We start from the raw sequence: 22,930 nt of genomic DNA, 5'->3' as shown, positions 1-22,930 counted from the left end.
TTTAAGGTTGGAAACTTATGTAGCATTGCTTTGAAACTGTAAGCTCTACGTAAGAAAGAAAAACACATACAACAAACTCCTTCCTCAGTTCTCTCTTCATACTCTCTTCCAGTGTTTTCTACAGTCAGCTTGATAGGAGTCCATACTGGGCAGTGTGACCAAAATTCTGTTTTACGGTATTTTTCTAAATCAGTTTCATGGTATTTGACAGTATTGATTGATTTGTTTTGACTGGGTGTTAACCACATTTTCCACTGATGGAGAGTTTATTTACAGCTTGAATTACACCAAGAAGAGCCAATTCCATCATCAGGATTTGTACATTGTATAATAATAACAACAGAAGTTGGCAAAACCATCTTCAGCTGTATGAACTTCAGCTGTGTGAGTTTCAGCTGTATGAGCTTCAGCTGTGTGAGTTTCAGCTGTGTGAGTTTCAGCTGTGTGAGCTTCAGCTGTATGAACTTCAGCTGTGTGAGTTTCAGCTGTGTGAGCTTCAGCTGTGTGAGTTTCAGCTGTGTGAGTTTCAGCTGTATGAACTTCAGCTGTGTGAGCTTCAGCTGTGTGAGCTTCAGCTGTGTGAGTTTCAGCTGTGTGAGCTTCAGCTGTATGAGCTTCAGCTGTGTGAGTTTCAGCTGTGTGAGTTTCAGCTGTGTGAGTTTGGCTCTTGTTAACTAGATCCAGCACTTACTTTTTTGTCATAGTTGCAAATGTGCCACCTCTCGCAAATACATCTAAAAGTGACATCTGACTTGTGTGTCCTCCAACTTTTTCAGTCTTACCTGTGGATGTACAGGGTGCCGATCTTAGTTTCATATATTTGTGGTAGTCCAAAGTATGTTCAGCTGGTGCAGCAAAATGCTCGAAGTGTCCCCAGACAACAGATACGGCTTCTTTTTCTGTGTCATCATGTTAAACTTCACTTTCTGAACTTCCTCTCTCATTTTCACTGCTCATCATCTCCAGTAACACACCTACTCTGCTGCATGCATGCTTAGCAGTTTCCTGCTTGCTATTTGAACCAGTGTTCGTTGTATGAGACAAGTTCATATCAAAAACAGGAACTGTTTACAGTAGGAACTGGTATATTGGCCAGCACTATCTCTGTGTAATTATAACAGAAGATAAAGTCTGAAAACACATGATCAGAGTTGTGCATTTTCAGATATAAAATCTTGCTTCCTCTTAACTGGCCTTAACCTAAGTTTGTTGCTCTCGAAGTAAACTGTTTCCATCCACCTTGTTGCTCATTTGCAGAATGAGCTGCAGATGTCAAACCAAATAAATTTGTATTTGACCTATTTAGACTTTGTCAAATACTATGCCAGCTTTCATGGTCCTGTCACCTTGTGTTGACCTGAGAACTGTTGTTGATTCTTCTTTCTTTACCCAGTACGGTAAAACACCCCTCCACATGGCTGCTAACAATGGGAGCCTTGAAGTCGTCCGTCATCTCTGCCTGGCTGGAGCAAACATCGACGCTGTCACCAATGTACGTCACCACACACTGGTTTTCCTTCTTACAGTAGTAGCCATTACATAATGCTGTAGCCAAACATTTAACTGGCACTGCAGGTAAGTACGAGTTATTTTCCACTACTTACCTTTTGGTTTTTTCATTGCTTGGTGAGCTGTTAATTTTCTACCTGAGCAGCAGAACCTTTGGGTGCAGAAATTTAATAACATGACCATTCTGATAGTAAGCTGTGAAGATGTTTAGCGTGTTGGATGGTTTAATTTTGCTTTATATTGTAAACACATTATGCAATCAATGGCTGCTTAGTAAAGCTTTTAAATTATTTGAATCCATTTTCCTTCTTGAGTCCAGGTTCTCGCTGATTACTCCCCAAATTCTGTATTTGGTTTCTGTGAAAGTGTGAGGACTCCTGAGGGAAACTTAGATGTCACGGCTTCATTGCTGAGTCTTTATTGCAGATAAAGTGTTTACTGCTTTAACAGCGTCAGACCCGGGATCAGATCAGAACCGGCTCATTAAAAGGAATCAGAGACCAGATTGTGTGTTTCACTGCTACGAGTTCCTGCTGTACATAAAGCATGTTTTCGCTCTGCTGCTTTAGAGATTTCAGACTTGTTTAAAGCTTCAGCTCTCACTACAGACTTTTCTTTTAAGCTTTTAAGCAAAAAGAGCAAATTTCCCCCACATTCAGTTTCCAGACATGTAGTGTTTGTTTTGGTGCTTTTGTTTTGATTTGGAATTTTGTTGTACTGTAGAAATGATTAAAAGTGAAGAGGTTCATCAAGTGGGAAAATTTCAGGCAAAGTGGGAAAACATCCTTTTTCTTCATTGGTGACCCGACACTTATTGGATACTAAATCTACTATTAATACATGTTTGTTAATTTCTCTGAAACATCTGCCAGGGTGTAACACCTGTCCACTCTTTTCTCTGTACCATGTTACTCTTCAAGGCAGTTTTTGTTTTCCACTGTACTAAGTTTTGCTTTCTACTCATTAATGATATTCTCTTGTCATCTATGTAATGTTGGTTTATATAAGAAATAAAATAATCATAAAAAATAAAAAAAACAAGGTGATGTACCTTTATAAAATCTTTAAATTTAAAATATATCAAAAAAAAATTCTAAAAGAGTTTAAATTGAATCAAATCTTAAAGGTATTATTTAAGGGTAAATAATATATAATTTACAATAAAAATTCAAATAAAATTAAAAATACTTAATTAATCCCTGAAAGGTAATTATATAAATTAATTAAAAAAGACATGTTTAAAATAATAAAAATAAATATAAGAACATGTGATATTTTGTAAAAAAAAAATTATAAGAATTATAAATTATAATATGTTACTTGGTCACAGAAATGTATTTCTTGATAGAATTTTGGGATTTTTTTTATGTTTGCTTCCCAGTTGACTGTGAACATCTGTAATTGCCATCATCCCCTCGGGCTTTGGGTTGTGACCTGGCTGTAAATGAAGCACCTGGCCCAGCTGCAGAGCCACAGCCTTGTTTGTTTTTCCACTACGCTGCTGAGGTTGCCGTCTCGTTAATACTGGCTGCTTGGGCTCCCGTTATTAAACGTGTCAGTGCTTTTCCTGCCAGTATTCAGAGTTGCACAATAGATTCGGCTTCTGCTGTTTATAAGACAGAGTTTTGTTTTTAAGCTTGTATTAATGGAGCTTCCAGATGTTGCTGAGTAGTGAAAACACATTTTGGACTTTCCCCAGTCTTCCCTTGGTGATACACTGAGTAATGTACCTAAAACAATCTTTTCTTTGTAATCCTGCATACAATGAAGTCATTCTTTGCTATTTTGAGTTCATCTGTGTCAGTTTAACCCATCTTGTAATACAATAAAGTCCATATAATGTTTGTTTAGTTTGTTTATGGAAGTTTTTAGTGGAGTCTAGTTGAATATGTTGAAGGCATCTTTTTCCTCCATATTTTACATCTTTCCGCATCTTTTGCCAGCTTCTCTCTGAGATGCTCTGCTTAACTCCTGCTTCTTTAAGGCAGGTGGGAAAATGGCAGTTCTGTGGCTGGGATGAACCAAGCTAGATGGAAAATTAAGAAGAGAAAATCTTTGACTGTAATTGAGACAGCTTGAAGAGATGATGACACCCTTTGCTGTTGACTTTGGGTTTTCTGAATGTATATGCACGAAGAAGAAAAAGTCAACAACCTTCGCTGGCAGCTGTTCCATGTCCATGTTTTTTTTCTCTTTCTTTATCTTTCTTGCTGTTAATATTGTATGACAGCTGATGCATGTTTAATCCACCAGCCGCATATTGAGATGTATAATTCATTGTCCAGAGGTCTGTGTTGTGTTGGGAAGCAGCTGAGGGAGTGAAAGCAGAGAGATCCAGTTGTTTTCTGTGATTGGCTTTCTTTTATTTCTTTTCTTTGTTTATTTAATTATTGTTCACCCTTTTGAACCACCCATAAATTAATTGATATTTAATGTAAAATGGAGAGACATGGATCATCTAGTATTCTGCTCCAGCTCCGTGGCAAACATAAGGCCAGCCGTTCAGTCTGTCGTTGCCAAGCATCAGTAGTAATAATCGTGACGCCCCACCATCTGCAACAGCCCCATGAATTTTCTCACTTATTCCTGTGATCATATTCTGGCTTCACCTCATTCACATTTACATTTTTTGCCATTTTGCTCTTCCAAACAACTGAAAGGTCAGCGTTCTTGTACTCAAATGACCACAGAGAAAGAAAATTTAATTAAACCCTTTTGTTGTAAACCAGTATTGGACATCTTTTACTTTAATAGTCTGTAGAGGGAAGACCAGACTGTGACAGATGGCTCCGTTAGTCAATAAGACATGAAACTTGTCACAAATGTGGTATTTCTTTCGGAGTGTTGAAGGGGAATTGGAGATTAACACAAAGCAGATTAGATCTAGAAGAGCCAGACAGAAGGAATGAAAGAAAGCAGCTATCGTTCTAAACCAGTGGTTCTCAGACCGTTTTCAACATTGTATCCCCATGTAATTTTTCAGCCAAATACCCCCTAAACCAGGGGTGTTAGTTTACATTTTAGATTAGGGGCTATATTCAACACAATTTAATCTTAAATTGACCAGACCAGTAAAATAACAGCATAGTAAATACCTAATAATAACCTATTAATCAAGAAAACTCCACATTGTTTCCCCTTGTTTTAGTGCAAAGAAGTACAAGTAGTTTATTCTTTTTTATTTATATTTCTTTACATACATTGCTTTACATATATATATACACTACCGTTCAAAAGTTTGGGGTCATTTCCCTATTGAATCCCATGGCAAAGTGACCCCAAACTTTTGAACGGTAGTGTATGTATGTATATATATATATATATATATATATATATATATATATATATATATATATATATACACATATTACATTATGATTAGAATAACTTTTCAAGATCTAGAAGTTATTCTAAATGTACGTACATGTACATTTCCATATCTGTGTAGTAATCCTCACTACCTGAACTGACTCATCAAGTAATACAAATTAAAGTCAGATCTATGAAATAAGAAAGAACAACTTAGTCCCCTTTTTTAGTTTATCATGGCCCCTCGGGAGTGTCTCCAAGTACCCTAAAGGGCACGTGCACCCCCATTTGAGAAACACTGCTCTATAAAACACTGCTGATTGAGGATTTTTTATGGACAGTCTGGTGTATTTGTTGCTTTTAGCTTTGGCTCATAAACACACAACATTTCTAGTGGTGATGACTTAACTGATTTGACAGATGAAGAACAATTTTCTGGGTTTAATTTTGGTAAATGTGTGACTTAGAAATATTAGAGTGCTCATTTAATAAAAGTAAATGAAAATCTGGGGGATTTACTTTGAAACCTGAAGATTTATCTCTTTTTTCTTTTTCTCCGTCAGGATGGAAAGACGACCGAGGATTTGGCTTCAGCAGAGCAACACGAACACATAGTCACATTGTTGGGCAAACTCAAAAAGGTAAGCACAAACTTTGATTTAAATGGAAGACAAAGAAAGGAAATGACATCACTCCATTAAGTGGGATGAATTACTGACCCCTGAGTCGGGAAGTAAAACTTTTATGTTGGTGTGTTTGTGTGTGTGTGTGTTTGAGAGAGAAGTGAAGGTGGTGATGATGATGCTCAGTCAGGTTTCACAGTGACTAATCTATTTTGGTGCAAATGTGTCGAGAGGAAAACGGAGGTTGTGAGAGTTTAACAGTCTGCCTTCATCAGAGCTTCCGACAGCACTTTATTCAACATTAGCAAGTAGATGCAAACTCTTCATCTTCCATTTGCTTCATGGCGTCTTCATCTTCATGCAGAGATGCAGATGAATACATAGTGTAGAAATCTCCAGGTAAGGGACAAGATTCAGTTCCAGAAAGTTTATGTTCTCTTTGTATTTGGTCACATGTGAGTTGATGGTTAGAGAGCAAAAAACATAGAAAACTGCAGCCAACATACAATCTTAAAATCATGAGCTAGTACAGTATTTGACAGCTAATTTAGCTTTTTTACGTATCTATATTCAAACAATGACTGACACAGATAATAGGAAGTCAGAGCCTGGATATCAATTATCCAGATGTCCACTGGCTGCTCTGGAAATCCGGAACATTGACCTTTACCCCAAGAGGCTAATGCTGCATCCAGATGCAGCCAATGGAGCTGGAAGGTTATCAGCCTGCTGGAATTTACACCAGCCTTATTTTTCTCATAAAAATGAGCAGATTATACTGTAAGTGCAGCTGAATGCTTTTAATCATTCTTGATTATTTCTTTTTTTTTTACTATTATTATTTTCATGAAAGGAATGAAGTAAACGTTTGCTCTGAACACATTCGATATTATCTTTAAACTTATTTATTTATTTTGGCTGTCCGACATTTAGAAAAATTTAAACAGACAAAGATGGCTCAATGTAAAGAATAAATAAATACTTTCTTAATTAAATATTAAAATAAGATCTTATTTAATTGATACATAATTAAATGTCTTCAGATCTCTCACCAGAACTATGATCTTCAGAACCTCCATTTGAATCAATGCCAACATTGTCAGTTTACTTAACTTGATTTGTGTTTGCACATTAACTTTATACCGTTAATAATAATACATACATTTTACATAATAGTACATTTTATTTAAAGGTGTCTTTCAAAACACACAAGGATGCTACAATAAAAACAGAATCAAATGTAGAAGCACAAGATAAAAGAATATAAAATCAAAGATAAAGAAATAAATAAAATGCGGGAAAGTGAATGAAGTTGTTTGAGGTAGGTCATCTTGAACAGGTAAGTTGATGTTGGTGGTAAAGTCTGGTTCTGGGATTTTGAGGAGCGATTTTGAAGTTGATGTGATGTTTAACTGGGATCCAGTGAAGCTGTTGGGGTGGTATGCTGGATGGGAGGGGCTTTGGTTTTAATGTAAGTGGAAAAGTTGTAGCTTATGTGGGGAATCAATCTGGGAGGTGACAAGGCTTTGGAAGAGGATGGCGGTGGTATGGGGGGTAAGGGAGGGGCAGAGGTGATTAATGTAGAAGAAAAAATGCAGACCGAGTGATGTTGTTGGTGTGAGATTAGAAAGATAGTGTGCAGGATGACTTCTAGACTCTTAACCTGAGGGGAGGTTTTTGGATGCTGTAAATTTACTTCCATCTGGGAGAAACTCTGTTTTATTACTATTAAGCACAAACTGTCAGATCTCAATGTCTTTCAGCTCCTCTCGTATCGATATTCTCCCTCCTCTACCTCCTTTGTTTTGTTGTAACCAGCCTCATTCTTTACACCGACCAACCACGGCCACATCTTCGTTTTTAGTTCTAGATGTCTCTTTGTTTAAAGTTCGCTCCTCATTCAGCTGCACTTTGCTCAGTTTGTAGCTCGTAAACGAGGCCATTTTAACGTCAGCACGTAGCCAATGGATGTAAGATGCTTCGTGGAATAGTCTTCATTGGAAACACTGCCAGGAGAAATAACCTAAAGGGCTTGCTTCATTCATCACCTGCCAAACTGGCCACTAAGCTTTCATCTATACCCACTAAAATGAGCTTTAACTCGCATTTGGTGGGTTGAAAGGTTTTAATTTAGAGCCCAGCTCAGAAGTGAGAAGTTGAAGTTGGATAGCTCAGCATGTTTCATTTCAGAACATTTAATCCATAAATTTAGGGGAAAATGGCCTCCAAGTTTTCTTCGTTGCCCTGCTGTAAACAAGCTCTGCTTTGGATATTCAACTTCCTTTTTTCCTCCTTTATGTTCCCCAAGTCAGAATAAATCACCAGCTAATGGTTTCTGGAATAGGCAGATTTTTAATAAGTCCAGCAAAGTTTCCTCTCATTTGTATTGTGCTTGTGATCTAATAAGATGAGTCTAAAGGCATCACAAGCCTTTCTGGACAAATTTATATAAGATTTGATTGGGCTTGACTCAAAAGTCACTTCAGCATGACGGCACACATCACCATCAAAGCTGTGAACTTCATTCAACATTGTTTCAACCCTGAGGTGTATGGAAGGCTTAGTCCAGTGTCCCCCAGTATCCCCAGCCCGCATCGAGTCTCATCCACCAGAACACACAGACTTTACATTTAAAGCTAAAAGTAGACGACTTCAACTCTAATCCATTTTTCCAGAAAACCTGCTGAGATTCAGCACAGAGCGTGAAAACATGAAGGCAGCAACTGTGAAAACAGTCATCTTCTGCATATGCTGGGCTAATTTAAGACGCTCTGCCACATGGATGCCAGATTTTTGATAGAGAGGATGACTTCTGAAGGCCGGGAGAGGAAAAATAAATGAATAAATAAATCCGATTGAGTTCACCTTAAATTTATTCCTAAACTAGAAGCTGTCCTCTGTGAATCACAGCGATTGAAATTAGAAACTTTATTTATTAAATGCGTTAACATAACCCGGGTGGGCGTACAAAGTGCTTTCACATCCCACACAGCCACTCACAATGTCGGAGGCCACTTCTGATGCATGACTCATCTAGTGGATGGTTAAAAAACTGTCTTACATGTTAACAAATGTTATCTGTTGAACTGGCAGAATTACAGATTAAATTACAGAGAAAAAGCTTCTTTTTTTTTTTGTTTGTTTGTTTTCCTGGTGGGTTAATGGATGGATCCATTCACACAACATAAAGAGGACAGACCTCAATACTGAGTGGTATAAAAAACAAGGATAATTCATTTTGGCTGCATCAAATGATGGTTTACACACATCGGACATTAAGCTTGGCTTGTTTTTGTAACAGCTGTGAAAAATAAAAAATGATTCATTTGAATACTGTTTCATTTCTGTGGGACATTTTTATGTACAACTTTAGTGTTGAAAGCTTTTCTCTGGGGTTTATGTGAGGAATCTGCAATTACACAACCCTTGTTGAATGATATGTAAAATAGTTTATTACTTTAGTTTATTAAGTTTGTAAATGTAATTAACAGAAAATTAAGTGGGAAAAGGGGAACAAAATAGCAATAAATGGCATAGAAGTTCAAACTCAACAAGAAAAAAAGAAAAGAACACAAACAAAACTTCCAGACATTTCCTTCAAATCATTATGGTCCAAAAACAGAGTAAGAACTTTTCCAGGCCTACCCCCTTTTACCTTTTTTATGTTTGTATATGAGAAGTGTTATTATAAATTTATATTCATTGCATTGCATACAAGTATGTCAAGATACATTTAAATAAATAACTCCTGCACCCATACAGTAATATTGATTCATGGTTGCACACTCATGGTCATTCAACTACAAAAAACTACATTATGTTTCCATCCTGTGATAAAACAGGAGGAGCTCTGCCAGGTAAAGAGCTCTGGGAAAGAAATCTCATCAATCGACGGCTGTTGTCCTGAAATGTCATTCGTTTTGATAAATCCTCTTCTTCTGTTGTGTTTTTTTGGGTCAGGACAACCATAAACTGAGTTACATCCAGCAGCTACGGCCCACTCAGACCATCCAGCCCAGGATCAAACTGAAGCTGTTCGGATACTCTGGGTCTGGGAAGAGCACCCTGCTGGAGTCTCTGAAATGTGGCATCCTGCGCAGCTTCTTCAGGAGGAGGAGGACACGTATGACCAACGCTGCCCGCCACCCCAACTCCCCCATCAACTCCAAACCTGCTGGTGTGTATTCTGCCTAACTTGTCTAAGATAATTAGTTATACTGTGAGCATTTGTCCCCACGTTTCTGGTTAAAGCCTTTATGTTAAATTTATGGGGTCATCATCTTTCGTCTGTTTGCATATCAACAGATATCATTTTTGTGCTTTGGTGCCCCCTAGTGGAGGTTTTAAACAAGACAGTGTGAAATGAAAAATGTGTACACACACACTGGGATCCTCCGGTTAACTCTGAGAATTAACTCCATTCTGGAAACCTTGAGCTGAATCATTCTGCTGTTTCTGCTCTTTTCATGGAGGTCAGTCCTCCACAGAGTGGCAGGTCTGTGGTTAGACTCCCTGATGTGGTCAGTTGTGCTGTGATCCAGCACACACACCAGCACCTTGTCTTCAATCTTTCTTTGATTTGCACACTCATGCACACATGCTGGTGCGTTTCTGTCTCTATTTCGTGGTGCTCTGAGCTATTACCACCCAGACAGACGTGATGCTCATTCAGATAGCGGTCAGGTACGTGAGCTGTATCAAGTTACTGATCCTGTACCATCTGGAAATCTGCAGTGTCTGCCAGACTCAGAGTCTTTTGTTGTTCCTTCAGTTTCCAATGAAATCTGTAATTGTCTTTATTGACTCCGTTAAATCTGCAGCAGTACGTAACAAATCCACGCTGTCGTGTTTTTGTGTTGGATTTATATCCAGGTAAACTTCATAGAAGCATCAGTTTCTTGGCTTTTAGCTTGTTGATGCTACAGTCCTTCCTTTCATGTAATCTATAAAACGGCACATAGTGGCATTGGTTGTGTTTTGATGTTCGATTTGTTTTTAAGAGAACAGGAAAAAGCACTAATAATCGGTCATCTTTTCATCCCTGATGTCTGAACCTACAGTACAGCTCATGTTGTTAGTGGAAAACCGGACCGCCTCCCAAGTGCTTGACAATGAATCCCGCTGTCCTACAGCTAATGGAACTGACGTTTTACAGTCAGAAGTCTTCTTTTAAAACTAACTTATTTAATCAAAGCTGAAGTGTCATCACATTTTAATTGTCCAGGCTAAGCTTTGTTGTGTCTTCTGCTGCAACCAGCTCTGCAGCTTAATCTTGTTGCTGGTTATCATTTAGAAAAGAACATTTTAATGTCAGTTTTCATCTCTTTAAATGGCTCATGCAGTCTCTGAAGAAACCTTTTCTCACAGGAATCATTCACACTAAATATTCATAATACACGTGTCCTTTCTCTCTCTCTCTCTCTGTCTCTCTCTCTCTTTTTTTGGGGGGGGGACTGTTTAGACTGAAACAATTTAAAAACTGCAGCATGATAAAACATTTTTTGACTGTGATCCAAGACCAAAAAGCTAAGTTTAGGTGTGGTCCTGCAGCGTGAGAGAAATCCAAATGTTTTATTTTATTTGCAATAAAATAGCTCCCCCATGTGTCAGCAAGTGTGTATTTACCGAGTTAAAACTTAAGAGGGGGGTGAAGATAAAGAAGAGCAGAGATCCTCAATCCTGGTCCCCTAGGGCCAGTGTTCTGCAGGTTTTAGAAGTTTCCCTGCTTCCCCTGCAGTAGAGAAATGGCTGTAACTGGACAGGCTTTGTTCACATTGCTGGAAAAAGTGACTCAGTCTAACTTTTTTTCCATTTGTGACAAATTTTTTATCTTTTTATCACAGTCTTAACGGCACAAATCCAGTTCTTCTACTCTGACCCACATTTTCATAATACGTGGTACTATATCAGATTCATATCCGATCTTTGTCAAAGTGACCTCATTCTAAATGATCATGTCGCATTTCATCTGACTTTTACGTCAGTGAAGTCACAGTTCTGTGGCGGAGGAGGCGGGGCATGGTAAGAACAAATCTGATAAACACGCTAACACGTGTAGCATCCATGTTCTGTAACCACAGCGAGTGATGTCACGTCTTCCTCCAGGGCCACTGAGGTGTGATGGACGTCGTATATAAGAGATAATGGAAAAAATGGAAAAATCATTTGAGCATAAAGACCTGCAGTGTGAACGTAGTCTTAAAGACCTCCCTAAAACAGCAGCTGACGATTGACATGGTTTCCATCCCTCCTCTTGTCTGTTCTCAGTGTCAGTGAGCATCTCCAACCTGTACCCAGGCTGCGAGAATGTGAGCGTGCGCAGTCGCAGCATGATGTTTGAGCCCAGTCTGACGAAGGGCGTCCTGGAGGTCTTCTCCCCGGTCCACAATGCTCTCTCCACGGCTGACGAACAGGCCACAAAGGCCATCGATATCCAACATGCTAACATCCACGGTGAGAGAGACTGACTTAGATTTTCTTATAACCTGAACCCAAGGAGACGTTAACATTAATGATTATACTTTCTGTTTTATTTGTGTAAAACACTAACATGCTGTTTGTGTCCGTAGGTGTGGGGGATTTCAGTGTGTGGGAGTTTTCAGGGAACCTCGTGTACCACTGTTCCTACGACTACTTTGCAGCCAACGACATCACAGCGATCCACCTGGTTCTGTTCAGCCTCGAGGAGCCGTACGAAACCCAGCTGGGTCACATCACCTACTGGCTGAACCTGCTGAAGGCCATCACCCTGCCACAAGACAACATCGGTGAGGGGAGAGCAACCTTTTTAATCAACAGTTTAATGATACCTGTTAAGTAAACCTTTACAAGTTGACATTTTGAATAGTTGGATTTTATTGCGGTTTCAAGTCCACGTACCCTTCACAGACCTGACGATACTGTCATTAAAGATAGAAGCCGTTATGAGCCCCTGTTTGTTTTTTTTGTGTTTGTCCAGTTTTCGGCGGTCGGATCCAGCAGCCTCTCACGGTCGTCCTGGTGGCGACCCACGCAGACCTCGCCAACGTCCCCAGAGCTTTCTCTGGAGAGTTCACCTACGATAAAGAGAGAGCGCTGCTCAAGGAGGTCCGCAACAGGTCAGGACTCAAACTGAGCTTCTGTGCTGGTGACACTTCCCAGTCAACCAGAACTGTTAGGCTTTAATGCTCATTATTCATTTTATCAAACCTTTTCTCCTCTGAAACTTGAGGATTTTGTTGATTTCGTTGGTAATGTTGCTCTCAGACTGTGGACTGTTATCTGCTAAGTTATTAAAGCACATTTCAGATCACAGATCCAAACAGAACTAGAGGTTATTTTACTACAAAATCATTAAGTCAAAAAATGTAATATAATAATATTATGTCATATGTTCTGGTTTATTTTCAGATTGAATCACCAAGTTTTGCAACAATTTTTTCTTTTTTTTAAATTTTATTTTAATGTTTCAACTGATTCAACTAGAACCTAATGATCAATTTCTTTGAGAAAATTTGTTGAGTAAATAGATTTCTTTGTAATGTTTCTTTTTGTTTGTTTGTTTTTTTGTTTTAATTTACTAAAAAAAATGTCTAAGTAAAACTTATTTACTAAATTTTACTAAGATTGATCATCACACTTCAGACCCAAAGGATTTTTGCAGCTGCTAGTTTCCTTTCAGTTATGTAAAAAAAGAAATATTTAATTTAATTTTATTTAAATTTATTTTATTTCTTAATTTTATTACTTTTGAAATGATCATTTATTTATTTTTTTCCACTTATTTTATTTTGCTAAACATTATAAAAGCCAATGTGATAAGTTTTCCATTTTAAGTGCTGCGCGGCTGTACGGACTTGGACCCATGAAATAGATCCACCTGTGCACTATTATAGCCCATGTCCCAAAAACAGACCAGTTCTCCTTTTCAGGGCACACTGCCCCAACTCCCCCTGGTCCTTCTTTTGGTTCCAGCCCCAGCAAATTCCTGTCTTTTTAAGCTTAAACAGTTCAGTCACAGTAACAAAGGACAGGCCCTTCACACGCCTCCTTACAGCACAACAGCTAAATCACAGTCTGGCTGGTAACATGGCAATACTTATGTCTGGCTGGTCAAAACATCTGTATAAAACAGAGCTTGTATTTATTTCCCTCTAACTCCAGGACTACTGCTAACATGTTTGTACATAAATCATTATTTCCTGCCAGGTTTGGGAACGACCTGCAAGTCAGTGACAAATTGTTTGTGATAGACGCCGGAGCCTCAAACTCCAAAGACATCAAGCTGCTGAGGAGTCACCTGCAGGAGCTTCGCAACAACATCATCACTGTGAGTTCTGCAGAGCTTTTCATCTGGCACATTATGTTTCTTCATTTTCAAAAAGACTTAGGCTGTGTCCGAATGTCCTCCCTACTCCCTAACCCCTTGTTCACTACATAGGGCTGCACTACATAGTGCACTTATTCTCTTGGCGATTTGGACACAAAGCTGCCTATTTTTTCCTCGATGCAAACCACGTGACTACCGCTGTCACCACGGCAACCATGACCCGCGTCAAGATGTCATTCCAAATCCAATCCAAAGTTGTGTGTAAATATTTTTATTTTTATTCCTTATGTTGTATTTTATTCTTTCTTTGTTTGCTTATAGGTAATTTTACGCAGCTCAATTTTTTTGCCTCCTTGCGCCATGTTGAGCTTCTGCCTGCAATGCATTGTGGTCTATATTGACCCGTCTAGTGACCATCGATGCTCACTACTTTTCAAGATGCATTGTGGGTAATTTTAAGTGCCTGCTTTTTTCTCTCTGGACATTCGGACACTCCAACAAAATGGCGTGACCCCTATATAGGGCACTATGTAGGGAGTATGGTGCACATTCGGACACAGCCTTACTTTATTATTCCTCAAAGAAGACGTGTATGATGGTAATACCCTCCACTCCTCCACGTCTGCAGAGGTGCAGTCCAACGACGCAGCTGTCGGAGCGTTTGTTGGCCACCCTGCCGACCTGGAGGAAGCTGAGCGGACCCAACCAGTTCACCTCATGGCAGCAGTTTGTCAGCGACGTCCAGGAGCATATCAACCCACTGGTCAGCCAGGATCATCTCCGCACGCTGGCCCTACAGCTTCACAGCATGGGTGAGGTGAGTGTTTCAGATACAGGAAGGATCAGTTCGCCAGACCTAAACCAGGGTTCAAGAATCAAACGTTGTTTTAATTTGGCTACTCAGCGTTTCGTCTGAGAGTATTTTTTCTTCACCACATACAAATTTATCTCTGACACCTTTGATTTGCTTATGTTTTTTTCCTCACTCCATCCCTCCATCCACAGATCAACATCATGCAGAGTGAGACGGTGCAGGATGTTGTTCTTCTGGAACCTCGCTGGCTTTGCACCAACATCCTTGGCAAGCTACTCTCTATTGAAACCCCGAAGGCCATTCACCACTACAGAGGGCGCTACAGGCTGGAGGAGGTGCAGGCTCTAGCCCCTGAAAGCGACGTCGAGGAGCTGCTACAGATCCTGGATGCCATGGATGTTTGTGCCCGTGACGTCACCAACCCCTCCATGGTGGATATTCCCGCCCTCATCAAGACAAACGGCCTGCATCGCTCCTGGACCGAAGAGGAGGAAGAGGAGTCTCTGATCTATGGAGGCATCCGTCTGGTTCCTGCGGAGCATCTTACTCCGTTCCCCTGTGGCTTGTTTCACAAGCTGCAGGTGAATCTGTGTCGCTGGAGCCACCAGCAGAAGCCTGAGAAGGAGGGTGGGGAGGATGTTGATGGTGACATCCACTTGTGGACAAATGGAGCCAGAGTGAGCCAGGCGGGAGTGGAGGCCATGGTCCTGCTGGTCAACCACGGGCAGGGCGTGGACATTCAGGTGCGTGGACAGGACTCAAAGCGTGCCAAGTGTTACACCCTGTTGGACACCTTATGCAGTATAACGGAGAACCTGCTGGCCTCCACCCTCCCTGGACTGCTCACAGCCAAATACTACTTGAGTCCACAGCAGCTGCGGGAGCACCACGCCCCCATCATGGTCTACCAACCCAAAGATTTCTTCCGTGCTCAAGTCCAGCGGGAAACCTCGCTCACCAACACCATGGGCGGCTACCGGGAGAGCTTCAGCAGCATCCTGGCCTTCAGCTGCGCTGAAGTTTACCAGCAGGGGACTCTGGGAAGCAACATCCACATATCAGACGTGCCCCTGTTGGCTCGCAGGAAGCTCTGCCGCATGCTGGACCCCCCAGACGCTTTGGGGAAGGACTGGTGCCTGCTGGCCATGAACCTCGGCCTGACAGAGTTGGTGGCTAAACACAGCAACGGGACTCCAAACGGCACCCCGGACCCGGACTCCCAGCACACCGAGCTGCAGCCCAGCCCGACCGCGGCGCTGCTGCAGGAGTGGAGCGGGCGAGCGAACAGCACAGTCGGCGTGCTGATGACTAAGTTGAGGGAGCTCGGCCGCAGAGATGCCGCAGACTTCCTTCTCAAGGCATCGCCTGTTTTTAGGGTCAACATGGAGGCTTTGGGTGGTGCCCCAAACGGTTATCCCCCCACCTGCAACGGTGGCACATCGTACAACTCCATCAGCTCCGTCATATCTCGCTGAGGGGAGCGCTCAGTATCTTTTGCCAAATGTTAGTCTGATGTGAAGTTTTTCTTTTAAGTGGAAGGTCTCAGATTTGAGTGAATGAACATAAAGTGCAATCGTTACCGGAGTCCAGCTGCTCTCTCTTTAATCACTCCATTTTGTTGGCGTATGAACCAGATGTTGTGTTTTGCTGTACAGCCAACCTTTCCCTCTAACATGAATGTTGTGAAAGAACTAAACATCCTGAGCTCCAAAGAGGAATCCTGTGTTTTTTCTCTTCTAAATATTGTTGTGCTGCTTATTAATATCCCTCCTACCCTGCTGCACACTCAAGTCTCTTTCCTCTTACAGCCAACAGGCAAAGAAAAAGAAAATAAGAGAAGCGCTCTTATTAAAAAAAAGAAAAAAAGATGGCAGCCTCTATGTTTGGACCTTTTATATCACCCTCTAGTGCAAAACTGAGGGCTTAATGTGCGTCTGTGTTTGTGTAGGAGGCTGCTAGCTCCATCCATTAGTTCCAGCCGATATCTCCCTTCCTGCTTCTGATTTTTCTTGTGTTCATCTTAGTGTTTAATGAATTTACAGCATTTTTTTCAGTGCCTTCTACCTCCCAAAAAGCACAAACAGACTTGTTATTACGACAGTAGTTCTCTAAAAACGTTTGAAGAACTGTGCCTTGTGGACACTTTCAAATTTTTACAAAATTTAACAAATTTCAAAGAACTAAAGAAAAGGCCATTTTAGATCCAGCACAGGACACTCAGTGTGTTTTGTAAGGTTAAACTTGTAATTTTTGTTTGGATAACAGCAAACAAAGCTGTATGTTGATGTGTAGGTTCAGTTATTAGTTGTCAATCAAAGGGAAACTATTTCATTCATGTTTAATTGGTTTAAAGTCGAATATAAGCGTTCACTCATCCATCCAACAGTAAAACATCTGATATTTTGTTTGATTTATGTGTAAACTGGTTTTTAGAGGTCCCAGAATTTCTCATTAAATTTATTTAATCTGAATTTTACCTTAAACAAACCACATAAGTCTTCACTCTAGTGTAGTTTCTGTCTCAGGTCAGAACATGAAATTATACAGATGATCTCAGACTCTTATTGGACCTCTCATCTACTGGTCTTGCCTGTTACAGCCTTTATTCCCAGCAGATGGCAGTGCATCTCTTCTGTGTTTAAGATAAACTTCTTCACTTTTGACCGGTGGTTTTCTGCCCCTAAATATATGAATATAAGTCAGAATAACTCACATTTGCTTGTATAAAAATGTTTTATATTAATACATTAGTATTTTATCTTTTTCTTAGGCCAGTTATATTTTTTTCTGTTACTATTACAAACCAGATGGTGAAGATTCTCAGCGCTCAGTCATTTTATCATGTTACATTACAGTTGTGTCTCTCTGTGGAGCAGCAAAACAAAACTTGGTACCAGTGGTTGTTACTTGTTTGGACTCGGTCTATAAACTACTAAAATAATCATACATCCCACACACTGGACCTTTAATGCATTTACTGGGAAAATTTAGACCTAATCAAACTGTTAGGTAAACCAAACAAATAAAATCTTGTTGACTTTGTAAGCTCTGGCCTCATCCCATGTTTTACAGACCTTTTTGTTACCCAGGGTCTTTCTGTTGCAGCCAAATGTCAGTTATTAGGAACTGAACACTGTCTAAAAGTGGGAAACTCTGGGACCTGTAAACCAAACAGTTTCTGCATGAGGTTTTCACATCCTCAAAAGGGGTTTTTGGACTTGCAAAAAAACAAGTTTTTTTATTTACATATAGTAAAAGCTCTTAATCTTTGCAGCGTGTAACCGGCTCTCTGCAGTGGTTCAGATTGCTGCAGAGCTGCTGTTAATAATCACGATGGCAGACAGGGTGGCGTTTGTTTTTGATCCCGCTGAGCTACGGGGTCTGACACACTTTAAAAAAAAAGTTTTTTTTTGAGGGGGATGGTGATTTAGTCTTTTCTAGCAGCCGGTTCCAGTAATCGTCCCCATCAGGTCGACACCTAACCTGCCGTCCACGGCGTCAGGTTTTTGCACAGTGGCATCAACGCCACCTCCATCAAGCTAAATTTCAGCTACTTTCATTATGGTCAGTGTTGGCCGGCCACACGTGGCTTCACATCTTCTTTCACTTTGTCTTTTTCTTTTTTACAACATGAAGCTGAAAAGGCAGGGAAGCGATGAAGTGGAGTTTGTATTGTGAGCTGAAAAAGGCCGAAGGCTGCTGACGACGGAAACGTCAGACGCATTTTCGCTTTGTGTGAGCTGGTGTTTTCTAATGCTTCTTCTCACATGGAAACAGAAAAATGCACATTTGACGTTAAGAAAGTCTTTTTTTTTCGGTGCAGTTTGTAAAAGATAAACTTGGTGCCAGACTGCAGTATTTCCTGTGTGCTTCACTTCCTCCAGTGTTACCATCTGTTCCGACTTAAAACTAGACTTTTTAAAGCTGGTTTTGTCTCTGCCTGAATTTGCCAATTGACACAGCAAACTTGCAGCTGTAATGTAAATACTTCAGGCCTTTTTTTTCACAAAATCACCCTCACTTTTCTGCTTTTTTTTATCTCTTGTGTCTTTTTTGGCCCAAATACGTTGAGGCAGAATGAATGTAACACGTTTCCTAAGAAAATTGCAACAACTTAAAACAAAATGAAAGAGTTAATTGTGTGTACAAAAACACAAAGAAGAGAAATGTCCCAAACTGGTCAGAAAACAATGTTTTTTGTGTAATCATTGCCAACGATTCACACTGGTTCATTCTTCTGTTGCCTTGTACAGATCACAAGCTGAGAAGCGATGTTTTGGGAAGGGACGTTAATATTATGTCTGTTTTACTTGTTTTTGTTGTAAAAGCTAAAAATCACTGATATTATCGAGTTTGTCTATGTCTCTTTCCCCCAGAGGGTTCAGACTGTGAATCTACAGAAACAAGTGGATTTTTATGAGGAGGAACAAACTTTTTTTCTATTTCTTTTTGAGTGAATTTCTCCCTGAAACTCTGTTCTTATCACCGCTTTGCACAAGTCTTTTTGTCGCTATTTATGTTACGTTCTTTTAGCATGTCTGGGAATGCCATGTTCTTAGTACTTCTGACACTTTATAGTGTAATACGTTTTATAATAAATTCTTTACCTAATACCTCTGTCTCCTAATTGAATCTGTACAGTTTTTGTAAGTAGGGGATGGAAAGAAGAAAGGGGAGAAAAGCATGTAATGGAAAGCAACTGCAACTGTTAACACACTTAACAGAAAACATCCTATGGGCTCTTTAAGAAAACAAAGCAGACCATCATCAGGAGCACGATTTGGACAGGGATCCTTGGCGATGATGATGATGATACCCTCTGAGGATCAGAAGCACAAAAAGAGGGCCCTAAAATGATCAGATAACCAGAACCTATGTTCAGAATAAATCTGTTTACTGCAGTTTTAGGAGTGTAGTACAACATAAATTGCAGCTGTAATGAATGAATTTATTAAATCTGAATTAAACAGGTTTTATCTGCAGAAAGTGTGAAAGAAACACAAAATGCCAGCACCAGATAAAGTATTGAAGGAAATAACTATGTGACCAGGAAAGTTGAATATAAAGCACGTTACACATTTCAGAAACACAGGGTGACTTAAGGATTTGGTTTTAATATTTAGCTAATTTTATTGTTTTACAAAAACAAAAGTTCCTACAGCAATTTAAAGAATTTGAAATTATTAAATAAAGAGAATGGTCATGTGGTTTAATTTTTGTTAAAATATATGACTTAGTGTAAATATCATGTGGTGTTTATCTGACCTTGCATTTATCTCATTTTAAGGTCGGGTAAGGATCAGATTACTTTTGTGTTTTTCTAAATGCCCTGATACATAAAACTTGATAACTAAAAGAGAACGTGCTTTATTTATTTATTTATTTTTTTTAATGAAGATTCATATACACATTTTGTAGCTTTGAATCTGCAGTAATCACCACAGACTGCTTCTAAAGAAACACCTCAGCAGGTTTAAACAAGACAAGTTCAAATCTGTTGTCAAACCAGAGCTGCAGGGACCCCCTTCAGATTCCACACAGTGTTATTTACACTTCCCTGGATTCACGTTGGTCCTTTAGCTGCAGAAGCGTCAGCGGTGAATCCATCCACTCACATGACAATGACCTGCCTGAGGCCTGAGGTACACCGGGTTTGTCTCAGCTTGCACCAACTGCTGTGTCATTCAGAAAAGTTTCAAATGACTCAGCTTTTTGGAGCAGGAGTGTTGTTTGAACTTGTCAGGTGTACATAGCCTTTTCCAGAGAACAGCAACTGTGGGACTTGTTTACTAGATATGAAATTACATTGTGTATTTTATGTGACATTATGGTTATTGTAGAAAAAATAAAGGGCAATATATGTATGCTACACTTTATGATGGGATAAAACTACATGGAGATTTTAAAGGTGCGGCACATATACACAGTTATACATAAATGCATGTGACTCTCATAGACTTCTTTCACAACACAAAAAAAGGAATGAAAGTCATTGTATAGACAGACAGGTTGGATTTCATTCCTATAAGAAAGTTTGGAAGAAACTAAACAAGAAAAAAAAGGCTAATTCAAAGCTCTTCTCTACAATTAAGAGATATTTTACCCTTGAAGAGAATGACCACATCAAGGACTCACTGAGTCGTTTGGTATTGATTGATACCTTTTGAGTTGAGTCTCAAGTTAAACATCGTCCTAAAGAGGCATTCGTGACTTTGTTAGTACATGATTTGTGCATGCAACTGCTACTGTCATAATCACAAGTGCACAAGTTAATGTACTTAACACCTACATAGGATAGGCTATATGAAAAACCATTACGTGAGTTCTTGATTTGGTCATTCTCTTCAAGGGTAAAAGTGAACCCAAATCATACCAGTAAAATATCCCTTAATAATAGAGAAGAGCTCTGAATTTGCCTTTTTCTTCTTTTAGACTTGTTTTGTTGCTTCCAAACGTTCTTATAGGAATGAAACCCAACCTGTCTGTCTATACAGTAACACTCATTCCTTTTATGTGTGTTGTGAAAGAAGTCTATAAGAATCACATGCATTTATGTTTAAGGAGCAATTCCGCACTTAGCTTTAAACTCTTTTACTCGTTGGAATGAGTTAGAAATATTTGTCCAGCTCTTTGGCACAACTCAGCACTGAATGAGCTGCGTGCACTTACACCAAAGATGATATTGTTTGATGAAATCATGATCTTGTAATTAAACAAAGGAATATTATAGAAGAAAACAAACCCCAAATAAAGCACTACCTCTAGCACTATATGACAGCACCTGGATCCAACTGGACTCAGCAGTCTGACTACCACTTAGTTATGATGTCACATCCTGTTTGAATTCTCAGATGTAAGTTACTTTGGATAAAAGCGTCTGCTAAATGACTGTAGAATAGACAAAAAATGGACATAATAACATATTTGGTCTAGTTTTAATTAAATTAAAAGTGAGCATTTCGGTTTTCTTTGTTTGAAGCCTTATCTCCAGCTGTCTTGTATGATCTGGATTAGTCTGGTTACAAGCTGCTTAACTGAGACATTTATTTGAGAAAGCAGCACGTAAGTAGTGATAGTGACCCTGTCCTGGAGACATCTACATCACTTCACCTCTGTCGACTCGAGCATGTGATCAAGAAGAACAGACAGAACTAGATAAAACTTCCTCAGGTTGTGTGTTGGCTGAGCAAATGTCCTAATCTGAGGAATGTAATTAAATTAAATGTAAGCAGTTTTCTAAGTTCAATAAGCTGAAGATTAACTGTTTTTCAGAGCACAGATCAGTGTGGACAGGAAGTGACTGATTATAAAACTGCATTTAAATTTTAGTACTGGATCCTAATTGTATATTCTGTAATTTCCATAACAGAGTTATTTAAAGTAAAATTCTACATTGTTCCCACTCATATGGAGTTGGATATCACTGTGACATCACGTCAAAAGGTGTTTTAAAGTGGAAATCTTTATTAGGACTAGAAACCTGCAAATTTGCACAATGTTGACTTTGCACAACTTAAACTTCTTAGCTGCTGTTGACAAAGAAATTATGTTAGTTTAGTACAGAATCTCCTGTGATATAAAATTCTTTAGGGAACTGTTTTGTAACATGAGTGTGTTTGTTTAACTTTAGTACATTTTGCCGATACAACTTTTCTAGAAATATTTTTGTCCAGCCCTGCTGATGAAATTCTCTGCAGATCGAGAAACAATAAATAAATTAAAAAAACTACAGCAGTTATCTTGTCTTTACATTCCTCTGAAAGATGGATTTGGTGACAAACCAGTCAGAAAATGCTCAGTCAATCATTACAATGTGTTACTCTGCTTGAGCAACACAATCCAGTCATACATCAGCTGCTCTCAGCAGCAGATGTGAATGCAAGGAAATGGTATATTTTTAGGTTTATGTGATGCATGGTGCCATGTTTACTTAACCACAAAGATGTGTCAAGGAAGTTTAGGAGCATCATGTGACAACCCTAAAGATGCTGGTCAATAATGACACATTAAAAAACTGTGAAATGCTGATGGTACAAGACAACTTATTTAATATTTTATGTTATAAAACACATGTGTGGTCGGTATTTAGCTATTTCAGTAATTACGAGTTATCCTTACAAAAAGAGGAGCAAAACTTTTTTTTGTGTGTGTGTGCAGATAACATGCAGCTACTGCCAGCAGAGCATAAAGACTGAAAATAAAAGGGGAAAACTCACCACCTAACACTTTAAATTAATTCAAAACAGAGGAGAAAAGGAGAAAATTAACATTCTTAACTCGTGAACTCTGTTTTGGAGTTGTTTTAAAATGCAGGAATAACTATTGGTATTAATCAGGACTCTGACATTTCCCAGATTATCTCATGTT

The 22,930-nt window shown here is 39.4% G+C and overlaps 1 protein-coding gene across 2 annotated transcripts in view; it reads left to right on the top strand.

Annotated features, from left to right (window-relative positions):
• dapk1 (death-associated protein kinase 1) overlaps positions 1-19,176 on the top strand; it is an 82,517-nt gene extending 63,341 nt beyond the window's left edge. For both annotated transcript variants that reach the window (XM_041999887.1, XM_041999888.1), the window contains 9 exons: positions 1,394-1,492; positions 5,382-5,459; positions 9,402-9,618; positions 11,709-11,894; positions 12,011-12,208; positions 12,400-12,538; positions 13,629-13,749; positions 14,378-14,566; positions 14,755-19,176. In XM_041999887.1, coding sequence (XP_041855821.1) covers positions 1,394-1,492; positions 5,382-5,459; positions 9,402-9,618; positions 11,709-11,894; positions 12,011-12,208; positions 12,400-12,538; positions 13,629-13,749; positions 14,378-14,566; positions 14,755-16,038 — 2,511 coding nt within the window. In that variant the 3' untranslated portion in view covers positions 16,039-19,176. The remainder of the gene's footprint in view (positions 1-1,393; positions 1,493-5,381; positions 5,460-9,401; positions 9,619-11,708; positions 11,895-12,010; positions 12,209-12,399; positions 12,539-13,628; positions 13,750-14,377; positions 14,567-14,754) is intronic.
• The last annotated feature ends 3,754 nt before the right edge of the window (positions 19,177-22,930 follow it).

Source organism: Melanotaenia boesemani, chromosome 11 (assembly GCF_017639745.1).
Source record: "Melanotaenia boesemani isolate fMelBoe1 chromosome 11, fMelBoe1.pri, whole genome shotgun sequence".
In the NCBI taxonomy this organism is placed as follows: Eukaryota; Metazoa; Chordata; class Actinopteri; order Atheriniformes; family Melanotaeniidae; genus Melanotaenia; species Melanotaenia boesemani.
Note: the sequence above shows the minus strand (reverse complement) of the source record. Positions and strands in the feature narration are given on the sequence as shown.